We start from the raw sequence: 22,855 nt of genomic DNA, 5'->3' as shown, positions 1-22,855 counted from the left end.
AAATGGAATTATTAAATTTAGAATATGCACACATTTATTACTAATATTACAGTTTTAATATTTCTTGTTTGTTAATTAAATAATAATTGACATTACATAGGCCTATTTCAAATCAAAATGGCAAAATTAGACAAAAGTTTATTAATTTTGGCTGAATATTTTTGTAATTTGTTTAACATTTCTGACTTAAAGAAGCAGCTGTCAAATATGAAATGTTTAGTTTAGCTACTTGCATATAACTCACTTGACGTCGAGTCCTGCTAAAATTCGCACTCAGCCTCAGTAGCTTGTGTGTGAGCATAAAGCCCGCCTACTTATTTGATTGGTTTTCTCAAATATGTTGACATTGACGAGCGATGACATACCAATGAGGCTCAGATCAACATGCGCTTCTGACATGCGCTCTATTCGCCACCAAAGCAGACTGAAGAACACGCGGATTAACGCTGATTAAAAGACGGGAAGAAGCCGAAGCCTCCCGCCAGTTTCATATGTTTGAAAGGTTAATCACAATTTTTTTTAGGGGGGCTGGACAGAAGTTTAGAAGAGTTCAGAAGGGACGCCCATGGTATCCAGGCTAGCCAGCCTAGCCCCACAATAAACTGGATTACATTCGATTACTGCTGTTGTGTCTTTGTTTGCGCTGTGTACTCAATGCGCGTCACTGACGCTTTTCATATGATAGGAAAATATCTAAAAATAATGCTATAATCAACACTTACTCGTAACTCGTTCATCTCGACAGCTGTAATGGTACATATGTGTTACAAAGTTGGTAGAATAAGGAGGAAGACGGACTCGGAATGACTGGGACTCGTGTTTATTCAGAACTCTCAGATACAAACAAAATAAACTTGCGCTGACAGCGCTCTCATAACTCAGTAGTTACTATAAATAACTTTGTTAACAATCGCTCCGTCTCTGGTACAATAGTGATGTCCGGTTAGCGAACAAATCTTTCTTTTGAACCGGTTCTTTTTAGTGAACCGGTCGAACCAGTTCACCAAATCGGACTGAATCGTTCTAAACGGTTCGCGTCTCGAGTCAGTGCTGATCCATAATTTACAAAATTTACTAACTTTCTGACATGAGTGACAATCCCTCCGACTAAAAATAAACAAATAACCTGAAGTATATGCTAGTAACTACAACAGTTCACTGAACTGAGACGTGCTGAGAGAACTGATGAGAAGTGAACTCAGGATCATCCGTCTCTCTGGCAGCAGGCTAGTGCCTGCTCGTGCCTCGTAGACCTCGTTAAACCACGCCCCCTCCGCTACAAGATCTGATACTCATTTCAAATGCAAAGATGTCCGCCAATCAAAACAGTGGCCGTTTTTACTGAAGTCTCGCAGCAGACACGCCCCTTGAAACAGGGCATTCAACCAGAGGGCAAATATCAGTATAGAAAAAATGCCTTTTATTTCTAAATTATGATGTAAAAAATCATACTAACAATATAAGTACACCTCAGGAAACATTATAAAATAATAGAAAAATGCCATGGGACTTTTAAGTATGAAAGTTAGGAGTAAATTTCATGAATTCTCAGCACTTAAGACTAAAATAGCACTTTGAGAAGCTTGATAAATACGGGCCCATATTAATAAATGCCTTGAGTTAGGATTTGTTCCTGACTATCTAAAACATGCCTCGGTACAACCTAGACTTTAGGCCGAATTTAGACTTCTAATTTATCTAATTTTAGACCGATTTCTAATCTTTCTTTTTTATCTAAACTTTTTGAGAAAGTTGTTCCTCACCAACGGCAAAATTTTCTGGTTGAATATAATTTTTTTAATATGTTTCAATCTGGCTTTAGGAAGTTACATTCTACCGAGGCCACTCTTTTAAAAGTATTAAATGAAGTCCTAATAGCCACCGACTCTGGAGATTCTGTAGCACTGGTTATTTTTAGACTTGAGCGCTGCTTTTGATACTATAGACCACAATGTTCTTTTGCTGGTTTCGATCTTATTTTTCAAACAGGAGTTTCTCTGTCAATATTGGGCAATTTCACTCTGGTTCGGTCCCTCTGACCTGTGGTGTCCCCCAAGGCTCTATTTTAGCTCCCGTTTTATTTTCTCTTTATATGCTTCCACTAGGTTCTATCTTGCGAAAGTATGGTATTAGCTACCATTGTTATGCAGACGACACACACATTTATTTCTCATTGAAACATATGAATGGTTTAGACCCTGTGATTGCTTGCCTTGGAGATATTAAAGCATGGATGTCCTTACATTTTTTAAGACTTAATGAGAATAAAACAGAGGTGGTGGTGGTTTTTACCCCATCTGAAGCCCAAAAAATTCCAAACTTAAATCTGAATGTTTTAGTGCCCCATGTTAAGCCATATGTGAAATTTGTGGGTGTTTTACTTGATAGCGCTTTAAAGCTTGATAGGCAAGTAAATCAAGTTGTAAAGTCAAGCTTTTATCAATCATGAGTCCTGGTAAAAACAAAGTCCTTTCTCTCTTTTAATAACTTTGAAAGAGTTATCCATGCTTTTATCACCACTAGGCTTGACTATTGTAACTCTCTCTATTTGTGGATTGGTCAATCTTCCTTAAAGTTTTAAACCGCCTTCAAATAGTTCTAAATGTAGCTGCCAGAGTTCTGAAGGGAGCTCGCAAATGTGTGCCCGTTCTTCGTTCCTTTCATTGGTAGCCTGTACGCCACAGAATCAATTTTAAAGTACTGCTACTGGTTTTTAAATCATTACATGGATTAGCACCTGAATACCTCTCTGACCCGCTGATTGAACATCACCCAGGGAGAGCCCTTAGGTCTGCCAATCAGAGGCTCTTAGGGGTTCTTAAAACTGCACTCTCAGAAAAAAAGGTACAGTGGAGGTACAATTTTGTTCCTTGGGGAACAAAACGTATAACTGTACCTTTAAAAGTACACAATTGGTCCTTAAAAGGGTACAATTAAACAATTGACAGGTAAGTTCAGTCCTAGTGAGTTGCTGTCCTGCAGAGTTTGGCTCCAACCCTGAAAGACATCTATAGAAGCTCTTATTGAGAATTAACAGAGGTTTAGATGTTGGTTTTATTGAAAATATGTGGTCACCAAGTGTTTCCTTTAGTTGGGCAGTTTAACTCTTGACTTTTTATGTGAGTTTGTGTTTTGTTTTATTTACAGTGTCAACAAAACACATAATCTGTTCAAATCAAAAGAAGCCACAAACAAAAATTGTCATGAAGTAAAATGTTTGACTAACCTCATCACTGACCAAAAATATTAACAAATAATATTCACCAACAATACTTTCCTGCCACAGCTCAGGCATTCTGAATTTTGATTTTGAAATACATTACAGGGAGAAAAATGTTTAGACGCACACAGATATCAAGAATCAGCATATGAATCTTAACAATGGTGACAATCAACAAAAAAGATGAACAGATCAACCCTGAACATCACAAAATACTACTAAAAGTCAAAACAAAAAACAAAAATAAAGGTAAATAGTAAGAATTAAAGAGAATAACCAGGCTATTCAGCAGAATAATTTATTCATGCCGCAATGCATGCTGGTAGACATGGACGAGTTTTGTACAATGCCGGTACCCAGCATGCGTTGCAGAATTAAGCTTTTGATTGTCACCATTGTTGAGATTCATACGCCGATTCTTGATATCTATGTGAGTCTGAATGACTCTGATGTTCAAAATGTTTTGTCTCAAACTGTTTTCATGTCTTTCAAATGTCTGGTATCTTATGCTGTAAAATTATTGTGATACCATAAAAAAATATATAAAAACACCATCTATTAGACTCTGAAGGAGCTCGGTGAACCAGACCATTAATAAATAGTCAATATCACCTGTTTACATTTTCTTTCCGTTTTGCATGCTTTAACAAATGTATTTGAAACACAGTTACAGCAGCGAGAGAAAAACTAATGTTATTATGTCAAGGTTCAAGAGCCCAACTAAAGCAAACTGATCATCATAATCGTAACTTCAAATGAAACAATATACAACATCTGTCAATTCTCAATAAGAGCTTCTGTAGACGTCTGACAGAAATAAAGTCAGTCTGGTTAGTAATGTGTGAAGCTGGTAATGCTGTTTGTGGAGTTGTTTAATCCCCCTCTGCTGAGATCTTCAGAGATTTAATGTCTTCTTTTATCTTCAGTTGATGAAATCAACTTTTTTCTGTTCATGTTTCTCTTTCCTTCAGTGATAACAGCAGGTGTTCATCAGTGTCTGAACAAAGTTTTTTCTTTTTTTTTTGGAAATGTACAGAGAACAACATCAATCAGAGAGTTTTGAAGTTTGAAAGGAAGATTGAAGAACAAGGATTTCCAGACTCTTTGGAGGATAACGACACAGGAGATGACATCATCACAAGAAACTTTCTTGTTTATTCATCAGAATGTACAACAACAGAAGTTACTTAAGCATTATGGAGACATGGTCCTCCTTGATGCTACTTATAGAACCACCAAAAATTAATTGCCCTTGTTTCTTCTTGTTGTTTCGGACAAATGTTGGATACAAACCTATCAGTTTATCTGTGAAACTGAGACGACTGCTGCAATAACCGAAGCCCTTAACCTCTTGAAACAGTGGAATCAGCAGAGGGAGCTGAAATACTTCATGCTTGATTACTCACAACAAAAATACCAAGCTTTGGAGTATGCTGGAATCAGTGATTGGAATCATTTGTTTCAATAATAAAAAAAAATTAATCAGTCAGCGCCGGAGTCTTCTCGGGTGAGATGAGCAGTTCACGGTATTCTCATACACAACCATCAACCACACTTCATACACTCTTTCAGAAGATGTGTCATGGTGCCCGTCACTGGCCTCACTGTTTTAAATGATCCAGCTATCCACCCGCCCAGGGGTGTCCAAACTCGGTCCTGGAGGGCCACTGTCCTGCAGAGTTTAACTCCAACTTGTCTCAACACACCTGCCTCGTATGGTTGCCTGGTTTCTAGTATGCATGTAAGATCTTGATTAGCTTGTTCACATGTGTTTGATTAGGGTTGGAGCTAAACTTTGCAGGGCTGTGGCCCTCCAGGAGCAGGATTGGACCCTGTACAATACATTTTAGTAATACGTTAGTAATGCTGAAGTTGAATGCTGAAGAATGCTGAATACGTGAAGTTGGTAATGCTGTTTATGGAGTTGTTTAAACCTCCTCTGCTGAGATCTTCAGAGATTTATGCCCCGTCCACACAAAGCCAGAGCTTTCCCCATCCAATCTTTTTTTCCCCCTCATTTAAAGAAATATCAGCGTACACACGAGAGCAATGAAAACGACTCGAAACGATGTAGTATACATGCCAGGCCAATGTGTGGCACTGTAATTCTGCCACAGAAATAAACTAAAAACAGAGAAGAAGAGTTGTGGCTAGAAGGGGTAGGTACAGCAATGGTAGGAAGTGAGGCGAAATCTCACAATAAAATAACAATAAATAAATGTTCTACTTACCAGATGTATTTTATCAACGCCTACACCTACCCCAACCCTAAACCTACCCTTACAATAATGCAAATACAGGAATTAAATTATGCAATATTGATGTGCGCATGCCCAGTGCCGTAGTTGTATCCCTTTCTATCCTTTCCTGCGCGGGACGTGGTGTGATGACATATATATCACAAAATATGCGGATTGGCTGTACACACAAAAATGCAAGGGTGTCGTTTTCAGATTTATCCACTCTGGGACTACATTTAAAAAAACATCGGTTTCATGCTCCCAAAACATCAGATCCGTGTGGACAAAACGCTGATATGGTTTAAAATTTTAACGTATACAACTAGGGTTGCCACCCGTCCCGTAAAATATGGAATCGTCCCGTATTTACAAGCAAAATGATGCGTCCCGTATCAAACCAATACGGGACGCGATTTGTCCCGTATTTTACACAGGTCCACACATAGTTCAATAAACACATACGGATTTTGTATTGTGGAGAATATTGATAGCAAATATAAAGAAATCAATTTCACAATAAGTAGTACAGGAGCTCATTTGTAAGTGATTGCGTTTTAGCTTCTTTGTTGCCATAGCGGCGGAGTCTAGAGAACATGCTCTGTGCCGTGTGCCTGTATGTAGCCTGCACTTGCGCGGTTTTTTAAAAACATGTCGAGCTCGCGCTGCGTCCACCGTTTCAATGTAAGAGGATCTCCAGATGTAGAGCTGAATATCAAAAAGGTATCAATGGGTCTGTCCAGTAACACATGATGAACCTCCGGCGAACTGCACACTTTATGAGAAGCATTTCAGTGTCTCAGACCGGTCTATGTGACACACATTCGTGCTTCTAAAGGTATAGGCCTATTGTTTTTTTTTTAACCCTCAGAGCCCGACGGCATCGCCCACGACGTCACACGGCACCTCCGATAAATATCTAAATTATTTCATGAAACTTTTATCGATTTTCCTACCGTTTTTTTCCAGCAGAAAGCTAACGAGCTAGCCATCACAGGGGTGCCTTTGGTGTCTTTGTAGCCTTTACATAAGGTTTTCTATCCAGCCTGGAACATGTGCATCTTTTTGGAGTTGTTCAGCAATAAATCAAAACGCTTACATCCAAGATATATCCACTTGATGTCCATAATTTATACATTTTCCGTCATTTTTGCCGCTAGCGCGATGCTAGCTGCCATTTTGGATGAGGGTTTGACCAATGACAGGCTGATCCACGTTGGTGTGCGTCATTACGCATGAACCACAGCTCTGTTATTGTGGATAGAGAGAGAGACGCACGGCTAGTGTTGAGGAGATAGAGAGAGAGACGCGCTGCAGTTTTGTGGAGAAAGTTTGAGAAGAAAGTTTGAGGAGAAGTTCCTGATAGGAACTGTTTTGAGGCTTGGCACCAGTAAATATCCAAAATCCAAAGAGGCCAAAAGCGCCTGGACTTTTTTTGGAAAAATGTAAATAGTTTTGGTTCTGTATAAGTTATCATGTTTATTCCTGAGTTCCAGGACTCCAAAGACTTGAACAAACTGTTTTCCAGAGGAAATATGGTTAGCTTTTATTTATTTGTGTGTGTTTTCAATAAATATTTGAGTGATTCAATTTCCGTTTTATGTTTTCATTTGTCTTTATGGTCCCATAACTTATTTTACATTCAGGTGACTTCAATGCAACACAAATATACTGACAGTGCAACTTGTCTTGAAAAAAAAGAGGTGTGTCAATTGTCTGTGCACAACAGGGTTGATGTTTTACAAGCTTTTTTAGTAAATAACACCAGGCGGAAAATTAATTGTAAAAATACCCTTAGGTCTTAAAGGGTTAATGGATAATATATTAATATAATATTCAATACATTATGAGAGCTTGGCAGACAGAATTGTTATTTTTTAGACAGAATAATTAATAGATTATAGTCTAATAAATGTTATTATTAATGTATAATTTAGCTAGGCTATATTAATCATACATAATAAATAATCCTGTCATAAAGTTTATGACATTTAAAAAAATGTTTGATAAAAATAGTACAAATAATTACATGATAATATAGTCATAATTTAAGTAAATTAATAAAATAAAAATCATTTTTGAAACTAAAAAAAGTGATTACTTGTTCAGAATGACTGCTTAAATGGACAGTTCACACAAAAATGAAAATTCTGTCATCATTTACTCACCCTCAAGTTGTTCCAAAAATGTATACATTTCTTTATTATGTTGAACACATAGGAAGATTACTATGGAGGTCAATGGTGCCCCCAAAGCAGCCTGGTTACAAACTTTTTTCAAAATATCTTCTTTTGCCTTCAGCAGAACAAAGAAACTCATACAGGTTTGGAACATCATGAGGGCGAGTAAATGATGACAGAATTCTCATTTTGGGTGAACTATCCCTTTAAAGTGCACCAAATAGGCTACTAAAGAGTTGCAAGTTCACATACTTGATCTCATGTTTTCTTATGGTTTATTATTAAGTTTTCAATGTTGAAATAATCATTTCATGACGTATTCTTTATTTCTGTTATTTATGCAATTGTTTTTTAGGGTTTTGTTGTTGTCGTTGTTTTGTTTGTTTGTTTGTTTGTTTTTTTGGGGGGGGGGTACTCGTGAATGGGTGTCCCCTATTTTGCCACACTGAAGGTGGCAACCCTATATACAACTAAACACATCTCCGTGTGGACAGGGCCTTATAGTGGACTCATATAAACACCAGCAGTATTCATTTAATACTGAGGATTTTGCTGTGGTGTTGGTTAAGCATGTGTATGTTGAAGTGTAGCATTGCAGGAGTGCTGATAATGCTGAATCAGTAGGAAAAGGTCATCAGATGGCCAGAAAAGGTAAACAAACAAAAAAGCACATCATAAGCAACCAATGAGAAAGAGCTAGTGGGCTCTCTGGTTAAAGTGCACAAGCAGGTATTTGATCACATGCCTTACCTCTGTCCCACTCATACAGGAACCACCTCTTATTGGTCCGTCCCACTTTATATACAACATGTAACCGAGAGAAAGACATAGAAAGATATAAACTGGGCTGTAGAGAACATTTTGGAGAAGAGGGATGGAACTCTCTAGCTCATTGGTGTTGGTTTTGTTCTTGGCTGTGTTGATGCTGGTCAGATGGAAGAGGAAGGCGAGTGGACTTTCTTTGCCCCCGGGGCCACTGGCGCTGCCACTGATTGGAAACTTGCCAATAATGGACAAGCGTGCACCATTTAAAAGCTTTATGAAGGTAAGAAGGAATATGTTTTTCTGAATGTTATCCTTCAAATATTAACACTTATTGTAAGGTCATTGCATTTGGATATTGTGCAGATGTTTACCACACAGCAAAATCCCCAGTGTTAAATTAACACTCCTCAGTGTACATATGTGTCCACACTACAGGGTGTTAAAAGTAACACTTAAGAAGTGTTAAAGTTAATGAGATAATTAAGTGATTAATTAAGTTATGATTGACCATTAGTGATGAGAAACACAAGAACTACAACTGACTTCAGCCACAACTTTAGATGCAATCCACTGAAGATAAAAGAAGACATTAAATCTCTGAAGATCTCAGCAGAGGAGGATTAAACAACTCCACAAACAGCATTACCAGCTTCACACATTACTAACCAGATTTACTTTATTTCTGTCAGCCGTCTACAGAAGCTCTTATTGAGGTTTAGATGTTGATGATTTATTGAAAATAATAGTTTTGTTTGACGCCACCATTATGGTGATCAGTGTTGCTTTAGTTGGGTTCTTGACCCTTGACTTGTCAGCATTTTTTCTTTCTGTCTGCTGTAACTGTTTGTTACAGTGAGAACAGCAAGAGAAAATTGATGATGACAAGTTGATGACAGATGATATTGGCTTGTTGTTGGTGATACAATTGTTATCATCATATGGTGCCTTATTTGCTGATCTCCTGAGAGTCATTGATTATAGTATCCTTGTGACTCTACAGCAGGAGATCCAGCAGTGTTTTCATCAGATAAACTGATCAATGTTTAAAACGTACATAAGTCTTGTGTTCCGGTTTAATAACACATTACACAATAAGCACTTCTAACTCCTGCGAGGTTTACTCACACATAGAAATCAAGAATCAGCCTATGAATCTCAACAATGGTGACATGCTTCATGCTGCAATGCATTCTGGGTGCATCATGCAAAACTCATCCATGGCTCCCAGAATGCATTGCGGCATGAAGCATGTCACCATTGTTGAGATTCATAGGCTGATTCTTGATGTCTGTGTGTGAGTTGCTCTCGCAGGAGTTAGAAGTGATTAGTGTACAATCTGCTTTAAAACATATTCAGCTTTATTGCATAAAACCGATCTGGATCTTTCCTGGAATCACAGTAAAAACAAAGTTAATCAGTGATTTAAATCACTATACAATGATCATATTCTTATCACTGAGCAGTCAACAGTATCTGATTGTGTTTACTCTTGCTTTTCTTGCCATTGCAAACTCAGTTACAGCAACCACAGAAACACTAACATTAAAATGTCATCAAACTGCCCAACTAAAGAAAACACTGATCACCATGATGGTTTCAACACAAAAAAGTTTCAACACAAAATAAACAAAAAAGTAATTCTCAATAAGAGCTTCTGTAGACGTCTGACAGAAATAAAGTCAGTCTGGTTAGTAATGTGTGAAGCTGGTAATGCTGTTTGTGGAGTTGTTTAATCCTCCTCTGCTGAGATCTTCAGAGATTTAATGTCTTCTTTTATCTTCAGTTGATTTCATCTAAAGTTGTGGCTGAAGTCAGTTGTAGTTCTTGTGTTTCTCATCACTAATGGTCAATCATTACTTAATTAATCACTTAATTATCTCATTAACTTTAACACTTCTTAAGTGTTACTTTTAACACCCTGTAGTGTGGACACATATGTACACTGAGTAGTGTTAATTTAACACTGGGGATTTTGCTGTGCACCAGTCCATCACAATGCAGACTTTGGTGAATAAAGCTGTGCCATTGTTGTTTGTGGAACATTGGTTTTAGTTCAGCAAATTACATATAATGTAATTGCTCAGAAACACCCAATGAGTTCACACTGGTGTGTGAATTCTACTCTCCCAACAGTGGAGTAAAACCTATGGGCCTGTGATGACGGTGTACCTCGGACTGCAAAGAACGGTGGTTCTGGTCGGCTATGATACAGTGAAAGAGGCTCTAGTGGACCATGCAGAAGACTTCAAAGGCAGAGCACCGATTCCCTTTCTGCACAGGCTTCTGAGAGGCTACGGTGAGATACTGTTTATCTTTGGTTAAAGACAGATGTTGTCAGTTTAATGTAGTTCAGTCTAGATTTAGATCTCTCTAAAATGTTTGTAGGTTTGGCCATCAGTAATGGAGATCGTTGGCTTCAACTGAGACGGTTCACTCTCACTACACTGAGGGATTTTGGAATGGGACGCAAACGAATGGAACAATGGATTCAAGAAGAGAGCAGGCATTTGCTGAAGAGTTTTGAAGAAACCAAATGTGAGGGAAGAGAATATTTTTTTTTCTTTATTTCTGTCATCTACAGATCCAGGCATCTACAGAAGTTCTTATTGAGAATTAACAGAGGTTTAGATGTTAATGTTTTGTTGACAATTCAGTTACCATTATGGTCAGCCATGTTTGCTTTAGGTGGGCAGTTTGACTCTTGATCTTTTAACATTATTTATTCTCTTGTTGCTGTAACTGGGTTTGTTATGGCAAGAACTGCAAGAGAAATTGAGTTCAGATCATGTCAGCTATTTGATGATGATAAAGATATAATCATCATGTAGTGTTTGATTCACTGATCATATTCAGAGTCTGTTATTTGTTTAGATATCATGTTATTAATTTCTCATTATTGATTGTAATAGTCCTGTGATTATCCAGCAGTGTTCAGTGAGGTTGTGCACCAAAAAAATACACACAGTCATTAAAGAATCAGCGTATGAATCTCAATAACAGTCACATGCTTCATGCTGCAATGCATTCAGGGTGCTTCATACAAAACTAGTCTATGGCTTCCGGCTTCCAGAATGCATTGTGGCATTAAGCATATCAATATTGTTGAAAATCATATGATGATTATTGATGTCTGAGTGATTCTAATAGATACTGGAGATCAAAATGTTTTACAGGCTTGCTATAATTAATAATACAAAATGATCAAGTATCAAAAGATTAGATTCTGGGTGGCATCAGTGAAATAGATCACTATATGATGATCACATCTTTATCATCAAGTAAGACAATATAATCTGATCACATTTTCTCTTGCATTTCTTGCCATAACAAACACAGTTGCAGCAGACAGAGAAAAACTAATGTTAAAAAGTCAAGTCAAACTACCTAACTAAAGTAAACACAGATCACCATAATGGTGCTGTCAAACTAAACTGTTATTTTCAATAAAACATCAACAACAAAACCTTAGTAATGTGTGAAGCTGGTAATGCTGTTTGTGGAGTTGTTTATTCCTCCTCTGCTGAGATCTACAGAGATTTAATGTGCTGCCACACATTTTAACCTTTTTTTAAAAAAAAAAAAAATTCTTTAAATTTTTTTTTTAATTCTTTTTTTTACAGTGCGGCGCTTATTCAAACCAAAATTAAACGTCTGTCTGACGTTGGAGCTTGACGTCAAACAAATGTTGGGTTTAGACGTCAACCCGATTTCAAAATATGACGTCTGACGTCAACCCGATTTCAAAATATGACGTCTGACTGACGTTGGAGTCCAACGTCTTTCTGACGTCACATTGACGTACTGTGCCTGCTGGGAAGTTCACTATTAGTGAGGTGGTATGCATTGTGGGTTCTGCACTCACAGCTGTGAGAGTTTTTCTCCTTTAGCAACACCAGTCGAACCAAACTTCTTCCTGAGCCGGGCTGTGTCCAATGTGATCTGTTCTCTGGTGTTTGGGCAGCGCTTTGATTATGAAGACAAAAACTTCTTGCACTTGCTCCAGATCCTCTCCAGACTCCTGCGCTTTTTCAGCAGCCCTTGGGGCCAGGTAAGCAGATGTTTCAAAACCACTGCATTCTGTTCCATTAAACTGAACATTTCCTGTGTTAATGTCTTCTTAACTGTCTTCTCAACCCCAACAGCTGAACAACATCTTCCCTAAACTAATGCAGTTTTTGCCTGGTAGCCATCATGCCATGTTTAGAGAGGTAGATGACATCAAAGCCTTCATTATAACAAAAATCAAGGAGCATGAACAGAATTTGGATTTAAATGACCCAAAGGACTTCATTGACTGCTTCCTTGTAAGATTAAAACAGGTACCAAAAGAAATTGTAAAACTTGGAACTGGTCATTCCTCTTCTCTTATCTCTTCTATCTACATCCCACATAGCAATTGTTTTCTGGCCCACACAGCCCCTTTTCACACGGCCCACATGCCCCAAAGAATGACGGTCCTGGAGTGGCACATATCTAGATTAAAGACAAGGGCCACATATGGGCCATAACTGCCAATTATTGGGGCGTAATTGGCTCAGTGGTTCATGTAGGTTGTCTACAAACCGGAAGTTTGGTGGTTCAATCCCCGGTTCCACCTGACCAAGTGTCGAGGTGTCCATGAGCAAGACACCTAACCCCATCAGCTCCCGACGAGCTGGATGGCGCCTTGCATGGCTGACACCGCCGTCGGTGTATGAATGGGTGAATGTGAGGCAATATGTAAAGCGCTTTGGATGACCATGGGTCTATTGAAATCGCTGTATAAATGCAGTCCATTTACCATTACTCAGCCAATTATTAACCCATAACCGGCCCTGCACTGGGCCTGAATAGGTTTTAGTATTGGTACCAATTCTCAGCCTTAAGTTAACCAGAAACCTCAAAACTGAGCCAAACCTGAGCCTTATACGCTGTAAAAACAAATCGAGAAAAGAAAGTGAGTTTCTTGCAGTTAACTACATACATGTTCATTTAAATGTGTCTGCATCAGCGACTACACAATTGCTGCCTCTTAAATCAAGCAATATGCAGCATACCATCAATGATTCTCTGCTCACCAATGACTGGCCGCAAAGGCTCTATTTTTCAGCACAACAAAAACCCAAAAGAACATTAAACACTAACAGATCTTTCAAGATCTCAGCATCTTCACTTATTACAGTGCAGATGTTATTTATTTCATACAAAAGCTCTTATTGAGTATTAACAGAGGTTTAGATGATTATGTTTTATTGAAAATAATAATGTTTGATGTCACCATTATGGTGATTAGTGTTTGCTTTATTTGGGCTTTTGACCCTTAACATGTTTTTCTTTGGCTGCTTTAACTGTGTGTCTCTGATTCATGTTTGTTAAAGAGAATCTCTTATCAGATGACATCATTTAGTGGCCTGATTCACTGATACCAGAATCTAATCTGTAAATAAATTGTTCAATGTTAGTTGTAATTTCTCATGCAATCATGCTGTGCTGATTACGATATGATCGCGTGACCCACATGATCTTGCATTTCACTTGCATTTTTGATTGCCCTAACAAATGTGTAGAAATTGACAGTTAAAGCAGTAAATGAAAAACAAACGTTAAGTCAAGGGTCGAGAGCCCAACTACAGCAAACACAGAAATAAATAAAGTCGAACTAGATTCTAATAAGTAAAGATGCTGAGCTCTTGAGAGATCTGTTAGTGTTTAATATTCTGTTGCTGCCAGTCATTTGAATTGATTCAGGAAATATGAAAAAAAAAAAAAAATTCTGTAAAACATTTAAGGAAAATTTCTCTTAAAGTGTTTTGCACTTTATTTAAATTAGGATATTTTACTTTACTTTTTTCGGTTTTTGTTTGTTATTTGACCGTGTTTTTACAATCAGTAGTGAGGAAGGAAATAAATATCGCTGAATAAAAGTCTGAATTTGGATCTGTTCCTGTAATAACTTGGGAGAGATAAGTCTGAGAATTAAAAATTGATCATTTACTGAGTGAGTTCAACAGCAAGCAGTTCAATCACAGGTGGACTCCACATGCACAAACAACAGCTTCTTCTTTGCTTCTTTTTAAGCCAAGTTAAACTGCGTTATACTGTCATAAATATTCACATACAACTTTAAATATCACTCTAATACAGCTCCTCACACAAAGTACCACATCCCAAAGATTTGGATTAGAGCACAGGAATAAAATGTGGTGTATTTTATGACAGCATTAAATAAAATTAATGAAATATTGCATGATTGATTATGGTTAAATGATCACAGGAATTTTAATCAGTTCAATATTTTAAACAGTGGCGGCTGGTCAATAGAGGGCGCTGGGGCGCCGCCCCCATCAAAATTCCAGAAATATACATGTATACAAAAATGATATAAAAGTGAAATAAAAATAAAATAGTTTACTCATACGATGTGCTGGCTGTTAGTAAGAGTCTCAGCATTTAATAAAAACTGGCTTTGATGGGTTAACTATTTTATCAGGGTATATACAGAACTTCTTAATTTGAATTTAATACCTTTTACTACCTTTTTTAATACCTTCAAAATATTTTTTAATACCAGCGCGACTTCAAGCTGCAACTATAGTAGCGTAAATGAAATATCTTTCCAAATGGAATAACATATTGCATCACAATGTAACGAGGTCATTTTAACTTAACATCAACTGCCCACAGAGATGAGAATAGAAATAAAGACAGAAGTGGAAGGAGACATCTTCCTCATAGTTCATGCAGTGTACAGAGGGAAACGAGAGCAATTTTCACGGCGCAATATAGATTTTTTTTCTTTTTCGTTTTAAATCATGAAGGCGAGTCAGTGGATATCACACAAAAACGCAATGTGCGCGAGAGTCGGTGGAGTCTCAAACCTGGTCAATTATTCACTACTGAAAGTGAACGTAAAATCTGACAAGCTTTCGGCGCATATTCTCACAGAGACAAGAGATATCTCTTTATTTATATAAATCTGCTTTAACATATGCTGATAACGTACACTCTAAAAAGAGATGTGTTAAAAAACAACACACTGAGTGTGTTGATGCAATTTTGACACATGTTGTGTAGATATAACACACAATGTGTGTTAAATGTTACTCTGGATAGAACGTCAGTGGGTGTTTTGGCAGCCAATCACATCATGCCTCTTTTTCAATGTCTTTTTCAAATGCTTTCACCGCTTTTCACTTGTTATCACTGACCAGACTGACTTTATTTCTGTCAGACAGAAGCTCTTATTGAGTTGAACAGGATTTGTGTTGATGATTCAGTGGATGTTTCATCTGAAGTCACCAGAATCGTGATTAGTGGCTCCTTTATTTGAGCTCTTGACTCTTTCACATCAGTTTTTCTCTTTTTGCTGTGATTGTGTGTTTATTAAACACATTTGAAGCAGCAGAAATAACCATGAGAAAACTATGATCAGATGATAATGTTATCATCGCATACATTTGCTGTACTCAGCAAGTGTTTGATATGTGAAATTTTACTGTAAAAAATGTTTTCAGTTATTAATAATTTTTTTAATGTTATTGTTGTCATTATCTGCACATTTGTTTTTAGATACACAGTGCACATAGGATGTTCTAGTCTATGGTGTCATACAGGCACACACACATATCAAGAATCAACTCATGAATCTCAATAATGGTGACAAACCAAAAGCTTCATCCCGCAATGCATTCTGGGAGTCACCATAGTACAAAACTCATCCATGACTCCCAGCATGCACTGCAGGAGGAAGCGTTTGTCACCATTGTTGCGATTCATGATCTGATTCTTGATATGTGTGTTTGACGAGTATCTGCTGCAGCTCTAAACTTTCTGAAAACATCGAATTTTTTATTTTTTAAGAATTCATTCTGTATTACTGGACATCATGGAGTATTTTCACAAAACTTTTATAGCTAACAGCATACAAATAAAGTAAATGTGTACCATCCATTTACACATAAACTGGATCAGATCTTGAGATTATCACTTGATCAAGAAACTTCTGATCGTGTTTTCATGCCATAACAAACATATTTGATTAAAATGCAGTTATAGCTGAAAGAGGAGAATTAAAAGACAAGTAAAGGGTCAAGAGCTCAAATAAAGGAGCCACTGATCACGATTCTGGTGACTTCAGATAAAACATTCAATGAACATCTAAACATCTAAACCTCTGTTCATCTCAATAAGAGCTGGTGTGTGTAGATTCATGATGTCTAAAACATCCAGGTAATACAATAAACAGTCAAACACTCTTTATTAAACGTCAATGGACTAAACACAAGTTACCAATACGTGTCAGTGTTCATCCAAACACGAAGTAACTCTGGCAAATACACACATACAGTCACATGAAACACACATCTGACACACGTTGTGTAACTATAACACATTATTGTGTAAAAGGTTTCAACACACTTCTGTGTAAGAGGAATAACACATTAGTTGAGTTACAGGTAACACAGAGATGTGTTAAAGAAAACGACACAGGTTGTGTGTTAAATTTTACGCAACATGTGTTGTCCCTGAGCACACACACTACATGTGTTAAAACTGACACAACATGTGTTGTCCCTGAGCACACACACTACATGTGTTCAAATCTACACAACATGTGTTGTCCCTGAGAACACACACACAATATGTGTTAAAATCTACACAACATGTGTTGTCCCTGAGCACACACACTACATGTGTTAAAATCTACACAACATGTGTTGTCCCTGAGCACACACACTACATGTGTTAAAATCTACACAAAATGTGTTGTCCCTGAGCACACACACTACATGTGTTAAAACTGACACAACATGTGTCAATTTTTAACACATCTGGTTGTGTTGTTCTCAACACATCATATTATAAAGCACGACACACACCATCATTGTGCATTGTATGCAGTGTTTATGTTCTCAAACAAACAGGCCTGAGTAAATAAAAGTTATTTATATAGAATGTTTTATCAGTTGCTACATTTTAATTTAATTCTAAGCGCAAACTCTGTCAACTGTTATCTCTTCATGATCTTTTCTCAAAAGCAGCATCGATGTGGTGTTGAAGTGTGAATAATTGAGTTTATAGAGTCATAGAGTTTGAAACATTGTACTTTGTGTGCACATGCGTTCTGTACTCGACTATTGATTAAATGCTTAATAATTTAGTTTCACTTTATTTTTAAAATTACATCTGAGTATGTGATTACCTGACACAATTTGTGTGTTAAAATGACTTACACATTTATTGTGTTAAATTTGACACAACATGTGTTGTCCCTGAGCACACTCACTACATGTGTTAAAACTAACACAACATGTGTCATTTTTAACACATCTCTTTTTAGAGTGTGGGCAAAAGTAAATTGGGTGATGGCGGCTGTCCATCGCTGTGTAAGAGCATCTAAAACAGAAAATACAGGCACAATACATAATTTGTAATAATGTCATAATTTACCCTCATGTAATTCCAAAAGCATAAGAGTTGTGTTAATCTTTGGAACACAAGTTAAGATATTTTTTAAATGCTCAATTCTCAACTTCTCCAAAGTTGGTTTGAGTTCTGCAATGAATAACATGGACATTAATGATTTAAATAAAACGTGCACAAGTAGTCATACTGTTGTTGCATACAAATTTGAAGTAATCAGGGAGGAGACAACAGAAACATTTATTTTCTAAAACTAAACTCACAAACTCAAAAGAATGAAGCACTCATAGGTCTCTGGCTTGGTAACGTTACATCTACAAGAAAGCAAACATGGTTTCAAAAACAACTGATAACAACGGGGAATTTTTTTACTTTACTTATCATAAACCGTATTTCCCTCTGATCGTGCGCCCAACTGTGCGCCTCCTCGCACAGCAGTGACGGTTACTCTCGGCGCGGGCAAGATTAACACACGAAGCTCATCAAGTCTGAAATATTACATGCAAAACATTAATTTTAACAATTATTACAACCTTTATTACATATTGCCATTTCATTTCCTTAAGTGAAAGTATTCTTTACATTCTGGTTTATCGCGAAGATAAATAATTAATTAAAATGTGAATCTGTTGATAGCCCACAGTGTACTGTATATGACGCATATAAATAAGACATAAAAACCCGCTATATCAAAAGTGTCTCTTCAGTTCAATAAAAGAGGCCGTTACTTCCATACTTCCATTTAAAGCTCTTTTTTTTTCTTTTTCCGCCTTCAAATAAATCTCAAAATACTCTTATACAAAAAAAATTGTTATTGACTTAATTTTTTGTCTTTACTTACCTTAAACCATCTTTCACTCATTTCCATCCGAAGATGCTGAGAAAATGCCGGCTTCTCTCACTCACTGGTGTCGTCCGTGTTCCCAACCCAGCACCGATGCATTTTCAATCATATTTCCTGGTCAACTATATGTCGATGACTTTTCAACAACAGGTCGTTTCCCAGTCAACTCTAAATCAATGACTTTTCAACACATTGGCAATTGCCTGGTAAACCAAATATCAATGCTTAATCAATCGTAAAGATAACTTCTCGGTTATGTATGTAACCCTCGTTCCCTGAAGGAGGGGACGGAGACGTACGTCGGAACTGACCGACAAATTGGGATCTGTCTTCAGAGACCAATCTACTTCGAGTGTATTATAAACGAGCCAATCCGTATTGGCATGCGGTCCACGCACCGCCCCGCACCGCGGGTATAAACACGGAAGTGAAATACCGCATATTGCTTTACCAACTGAGTAGCAGAAGAAGTGACTCAGCCCTTCAGCGGAAGCACAGCAGCTGACGACGGGACGTACGTCTCCTTTCCCTCCTTCAGGGAATGAGGTTACATACGTAACCGGGATGTTCCCTTTCAGTCGGTCACGTTCGACGTACGTCAGAACTGACCGACGAATTGGGATCCCTACCAACACGCCGGAGATGCTGGCCCTTCCAGCGCCCTGCTAGAGCTCGCTGGAGTGCTCCTATGCTGGAGCAGGATACAGGGCTGAAGCAGGGAAGGTCCGACACTGCTGTTTTCTGCAAGACCCACTTAGTGTGACTATTGGATAACGCTGGGAAAGTGTGCCCATCTCAGAAGGGCCCTTTTTCTGGCCAAACTTTAAAAATGTATATCTCGGTAACGCAGGGACCCCTAGGCTCGTGTGGGGTCTCGTTGGAAAGGGCCCACTGCCCCACATCGAACGAACCCACCCCTCTTGATTAGGAGCTAGGCCCCACGAAAGTACAAAAGTTGCGATATGCCAGGGGGCGCCCCAGGGGCCCGCGACTATCACGTTCAGGTCGTGGGACAGAGGGGAGTTTTCAACATAAAATTGAGCTCGATTGGGCTTCGTGTTGCAGAGTAATGAGCCAAAGTTGGCCGAAAATTTAAATTTCCAATGGGGACTGCCATTTTGAAACAAGCCGTGTGGTTTTTGTCGAAAGTCTCCGCGGGGACGCGGCGGATCGTCCTGAAACTCGGAATTCTTGTGTAGAGCTTGAATAGACGGTTCCAATGAGACGAGTGCTGCCAGGATAGCCCTATGCCAGTTATGGTGGGACTGAACCGCGAGATTCGGAACATGATCCGCTCCGTCCGGCGGAGAGTGGTTATGCTTGAGGTGAGGGTCAAGCAGGCAAGAAGGGCCACCTCATCCCGAAGACCACTCTCTGCCAGTGCCTGGCCAAGGCAAAGGCCGCCATCCCTGAGATCCTGGGTAAGTTTTTGACTCCTCTCATCTCTCCGACCTCCACTACACACACACACACACGCTTGACGCTTCTCCCTCTTTTCACGCAGCCCGCCTCCGACAATCGCCAGAGAGGACTGACCAGTGGTCATTCTATGGACACCTCACCGCATACCTCGCCTGCATCTACGGCATTGCGGTGGGGTCTTCCAGAATATGACCATTCGGGAGGTCAAGGCGGCCAGGGAAACATCCAGGGATGGCTGCTATGTCATAAACGTGAATGGTTTTATCTCTCTCTCTCTCTGCTACGTTCTTCTCTCTCTCTCTTACACTGCTCGCTTTGTCTCTGTTTCCGCAGATATCTTCCCACAAGATGAACCAGGCCTTCGGGGCGGCCCAGCTGGCACTGAGCGAGGAGGAATATGGGTGGATGACGGGGTTGCTGGAGCTGAGGCCCTAAATGGGGGGGGGGGGGGGGGGGGGAATGGTCTGACCCCACCTTTTTTTCTTTACGTCAAAGCCCAGCTCATGCAAGAATCTTAATCAATATTTTCAGGAGGCATGGGCTGGGATGGGCCCAAACTTACAGTTTGGGGTTCCCGAGTTTTAGAGTTTTAGAGTTTCTGGGGTGCGTGTGTTTGTTTCTAACTATGCTTTCCTCTCTATCCGCACAAGCCAAGAACACGCACAACCCTGGGGACCGGCACAAGGTGTCCCAGTTCATGTGCTATGACACCTCCGTGGCCGACCACTTCTACTCCCTCAATTTAGAGCACCGAGCACCGCCGCCTATTTGAGGCAGCCGCTGAGGGAGAGGACACCACCCCGTGGTCCCCAAAGGCTCTCGTCCCGAGAAAGAGAAAGAGGCCGGCCAGGCCAACCCCTGCCAGCCCGTCACCCTCCACCAGCCGATCGCAATTTTCAATCTGTTCCCCGTGTTCATAATGTTGTCTGTTCCTCGTGTTCATAATAAATGTTTGAAAAGTTCATACTGGCATGTCTTTTTTGGCTGCAAAACAAATGTCTTATAGAAATTTAATTTGAATAAAAGAATATTAAAGCATTAATTGTAAAAAAAAAAATCTCAGAAATTGTTGCATGATTTCTAGGAAAGATTATCACATATGGTGAAGTACACCAATCGTAGGTTTGGCAGGTTTGGTGGCCCTAGACTAGAGCCTTCCAGAGCTGAACGGGAGTCAAAAACACAAAGACGTACCATTTCCCATTTATGTAGTTCCACCAAATAACTGGTTTAGGTTTTAGTTTATTTGCACAAATATAAAATATACACAATAAAAAAGTACAATCCATATACTGTGCAGGGAGAGGCAAAAAACCTAAAGGGCTTATTTTAAAGCCTCCACCTAAACAATAACAAAAAACTAAATTGTAAATATATGAATATATATATATATATATATTCTTTTTTTTAAATTTTTTTATTGATGTCTCATGCACTTTATATGGTTTGTTTTTTGAATATATCATTATCATTTTCATTATTATTATTATATACATGCTGTAATTAACTTGTTGCAGTTATATATAACTGCAACAAGTTAATTATATATATATATAACGTCTCGGTTACGTATGGTAACCCTCGTTCCCTGAAGGAGGGAACGGAGACGTTCGTCTGTATTACCGACGAATTGGGATCACTTTAGAGCCCCTATCAGCTTTGAGATTTAGGGAACAGGCCAATGGGCCATTGGCGTGCGAGATTTGCATCTCGCGCTCCGCCCCGCGCCGCGGGTATAAACAGGAAGCGAGAGCATCGCACTGACGTTTTTCACTGAGGAGCCGAACTAGTGACTCGGCCATGCAGTGATGGTAAGGAACTGTGGCGACGGGACGTACATCTCTGTTCCCTCCTTAAGGGATCGAGGGTTACCATATGTAACCGAGACGTTCCCTTTCAGTCGGTCACTACGACGTACGTCGGTATTACCGATGAATTGGGATCCCTATGGAAAACGCCACAGTTACTACCACTTCCAGCGCCCAGCGAGAGCCCCTCAGACCCCGTTCTGATGCGGGCGGGGAAATTCACGCAGGGAGAGTCACACTGCTGTTCCGCAAGACCCATTCAGCAGACTTATTGGATAACGCTGGGAAAGCATGCCCGAAGGACTCTGCGGGAGCCACATCATGCCCGGAGGGAGTTACCATGTGGAGAGAACACGTATGGGCTAGCCGTGGGCAGCACAACATACGGAAGTCCCAGAGGTGGCCCCGGCCTATACAGGCGGGGGACGACACCGAACTGAGACGGCAGAGGAACTCTGCCATGGGAAAGACACGAGCTCACCGTAGGGAGCTGTACCGTGGAGAATACACGTATGGGACCGCCGTAGGGGTCACAAAATACGGACCCCAGTCCGACACAAGTTCCACCAATGCATACAAGTGCCAGACCTGGCGTCAGACGCTCCGCCACATCCGACTGCCGAGGGGTGCGGAGGACTCAACAGGGTTCGCCAATCCTGGGGAACTCGACTGGAGAAAATAAGCGCACGTATCCGTTCCATGGGGAAGGGAATGGCGCAGCAAGCCGACACTTAGAATGGGCACTTCAGCTGCTGACTATGGGAAGCGAGAAGAGACACACGAGAAGCCACCGGTTCTACACGTAGGCTATAAAACCTAGCGAACGTGTTAGGTGTCGCCCAGCCCGCAGCTCTACAAATATCTGTCAGCGAGGCGCCACGAGCCAGCGCCCAGGAAGAAGCAACACCCCTAGTGGAGTGGGCTCTTAACCCGAGCGGGCAGGGCACGTCTTGGGCTTCATAAGCCAAGACGATGGC

At 39.6% G+C, this 22,855-nt stretch overlaps 1 protein-coding gene across 1 annotated transcript in view; it reads left to right on the top strand.

Moving 5' to 3' along the window:
- Positions 1 to 8,440: 8,440 nt before the first annotated feature.
- LOC307131036 (cytochrome P450 2G1-like) overlaps positions 8,441 to 22,855 on the top strand; it is a 118,212-nt gene continuing 103,797 nt past the window's right edge. The window contains exons 1-5 of the mRNA XM_079824435.1: positions 8,441 to 8,682; positions 10,536 to 10,698; positions 10,788 to 10,937; positions 12,290 to 12,450; positions 12,545 to 12,721. Of these exons, the coding sequence (XP_079680561.1) occupies positions 8,512 to 8,682; positions 10,536 to 10,698; positions 10,788 to 10,937; positions 12,290 to 12,450; positions 12,545 to 12,721 (822 nt within the window). The 5' untranslated portion in view covers positions 8,441 to 8,511. The remainder of the gene's footprint in view (positions 8,683 to 10,535; positions 10,699 to 10,787; positions 10,938 to 12,289; positions 12,451 to 12,544; positions 12,722 to 22,855) is intronic.

This window comes from Gobio gobio (genome assembly GCF_949357685.1).
Source record: "Gobio gobio genome assembly, chromosome: 8".
In the NCBI taxonomy this organism is placed as follows: Eukaryota; Metazoa; Chordata; class Actinopteri; order Cypriniformes; family Gobionidae; genus Gobio; species Gobio gobio.
Note: the sequence above shows the minus strand (reverse complement) of the source record. Positions and strands in the feature narration are given on the sequence as shown.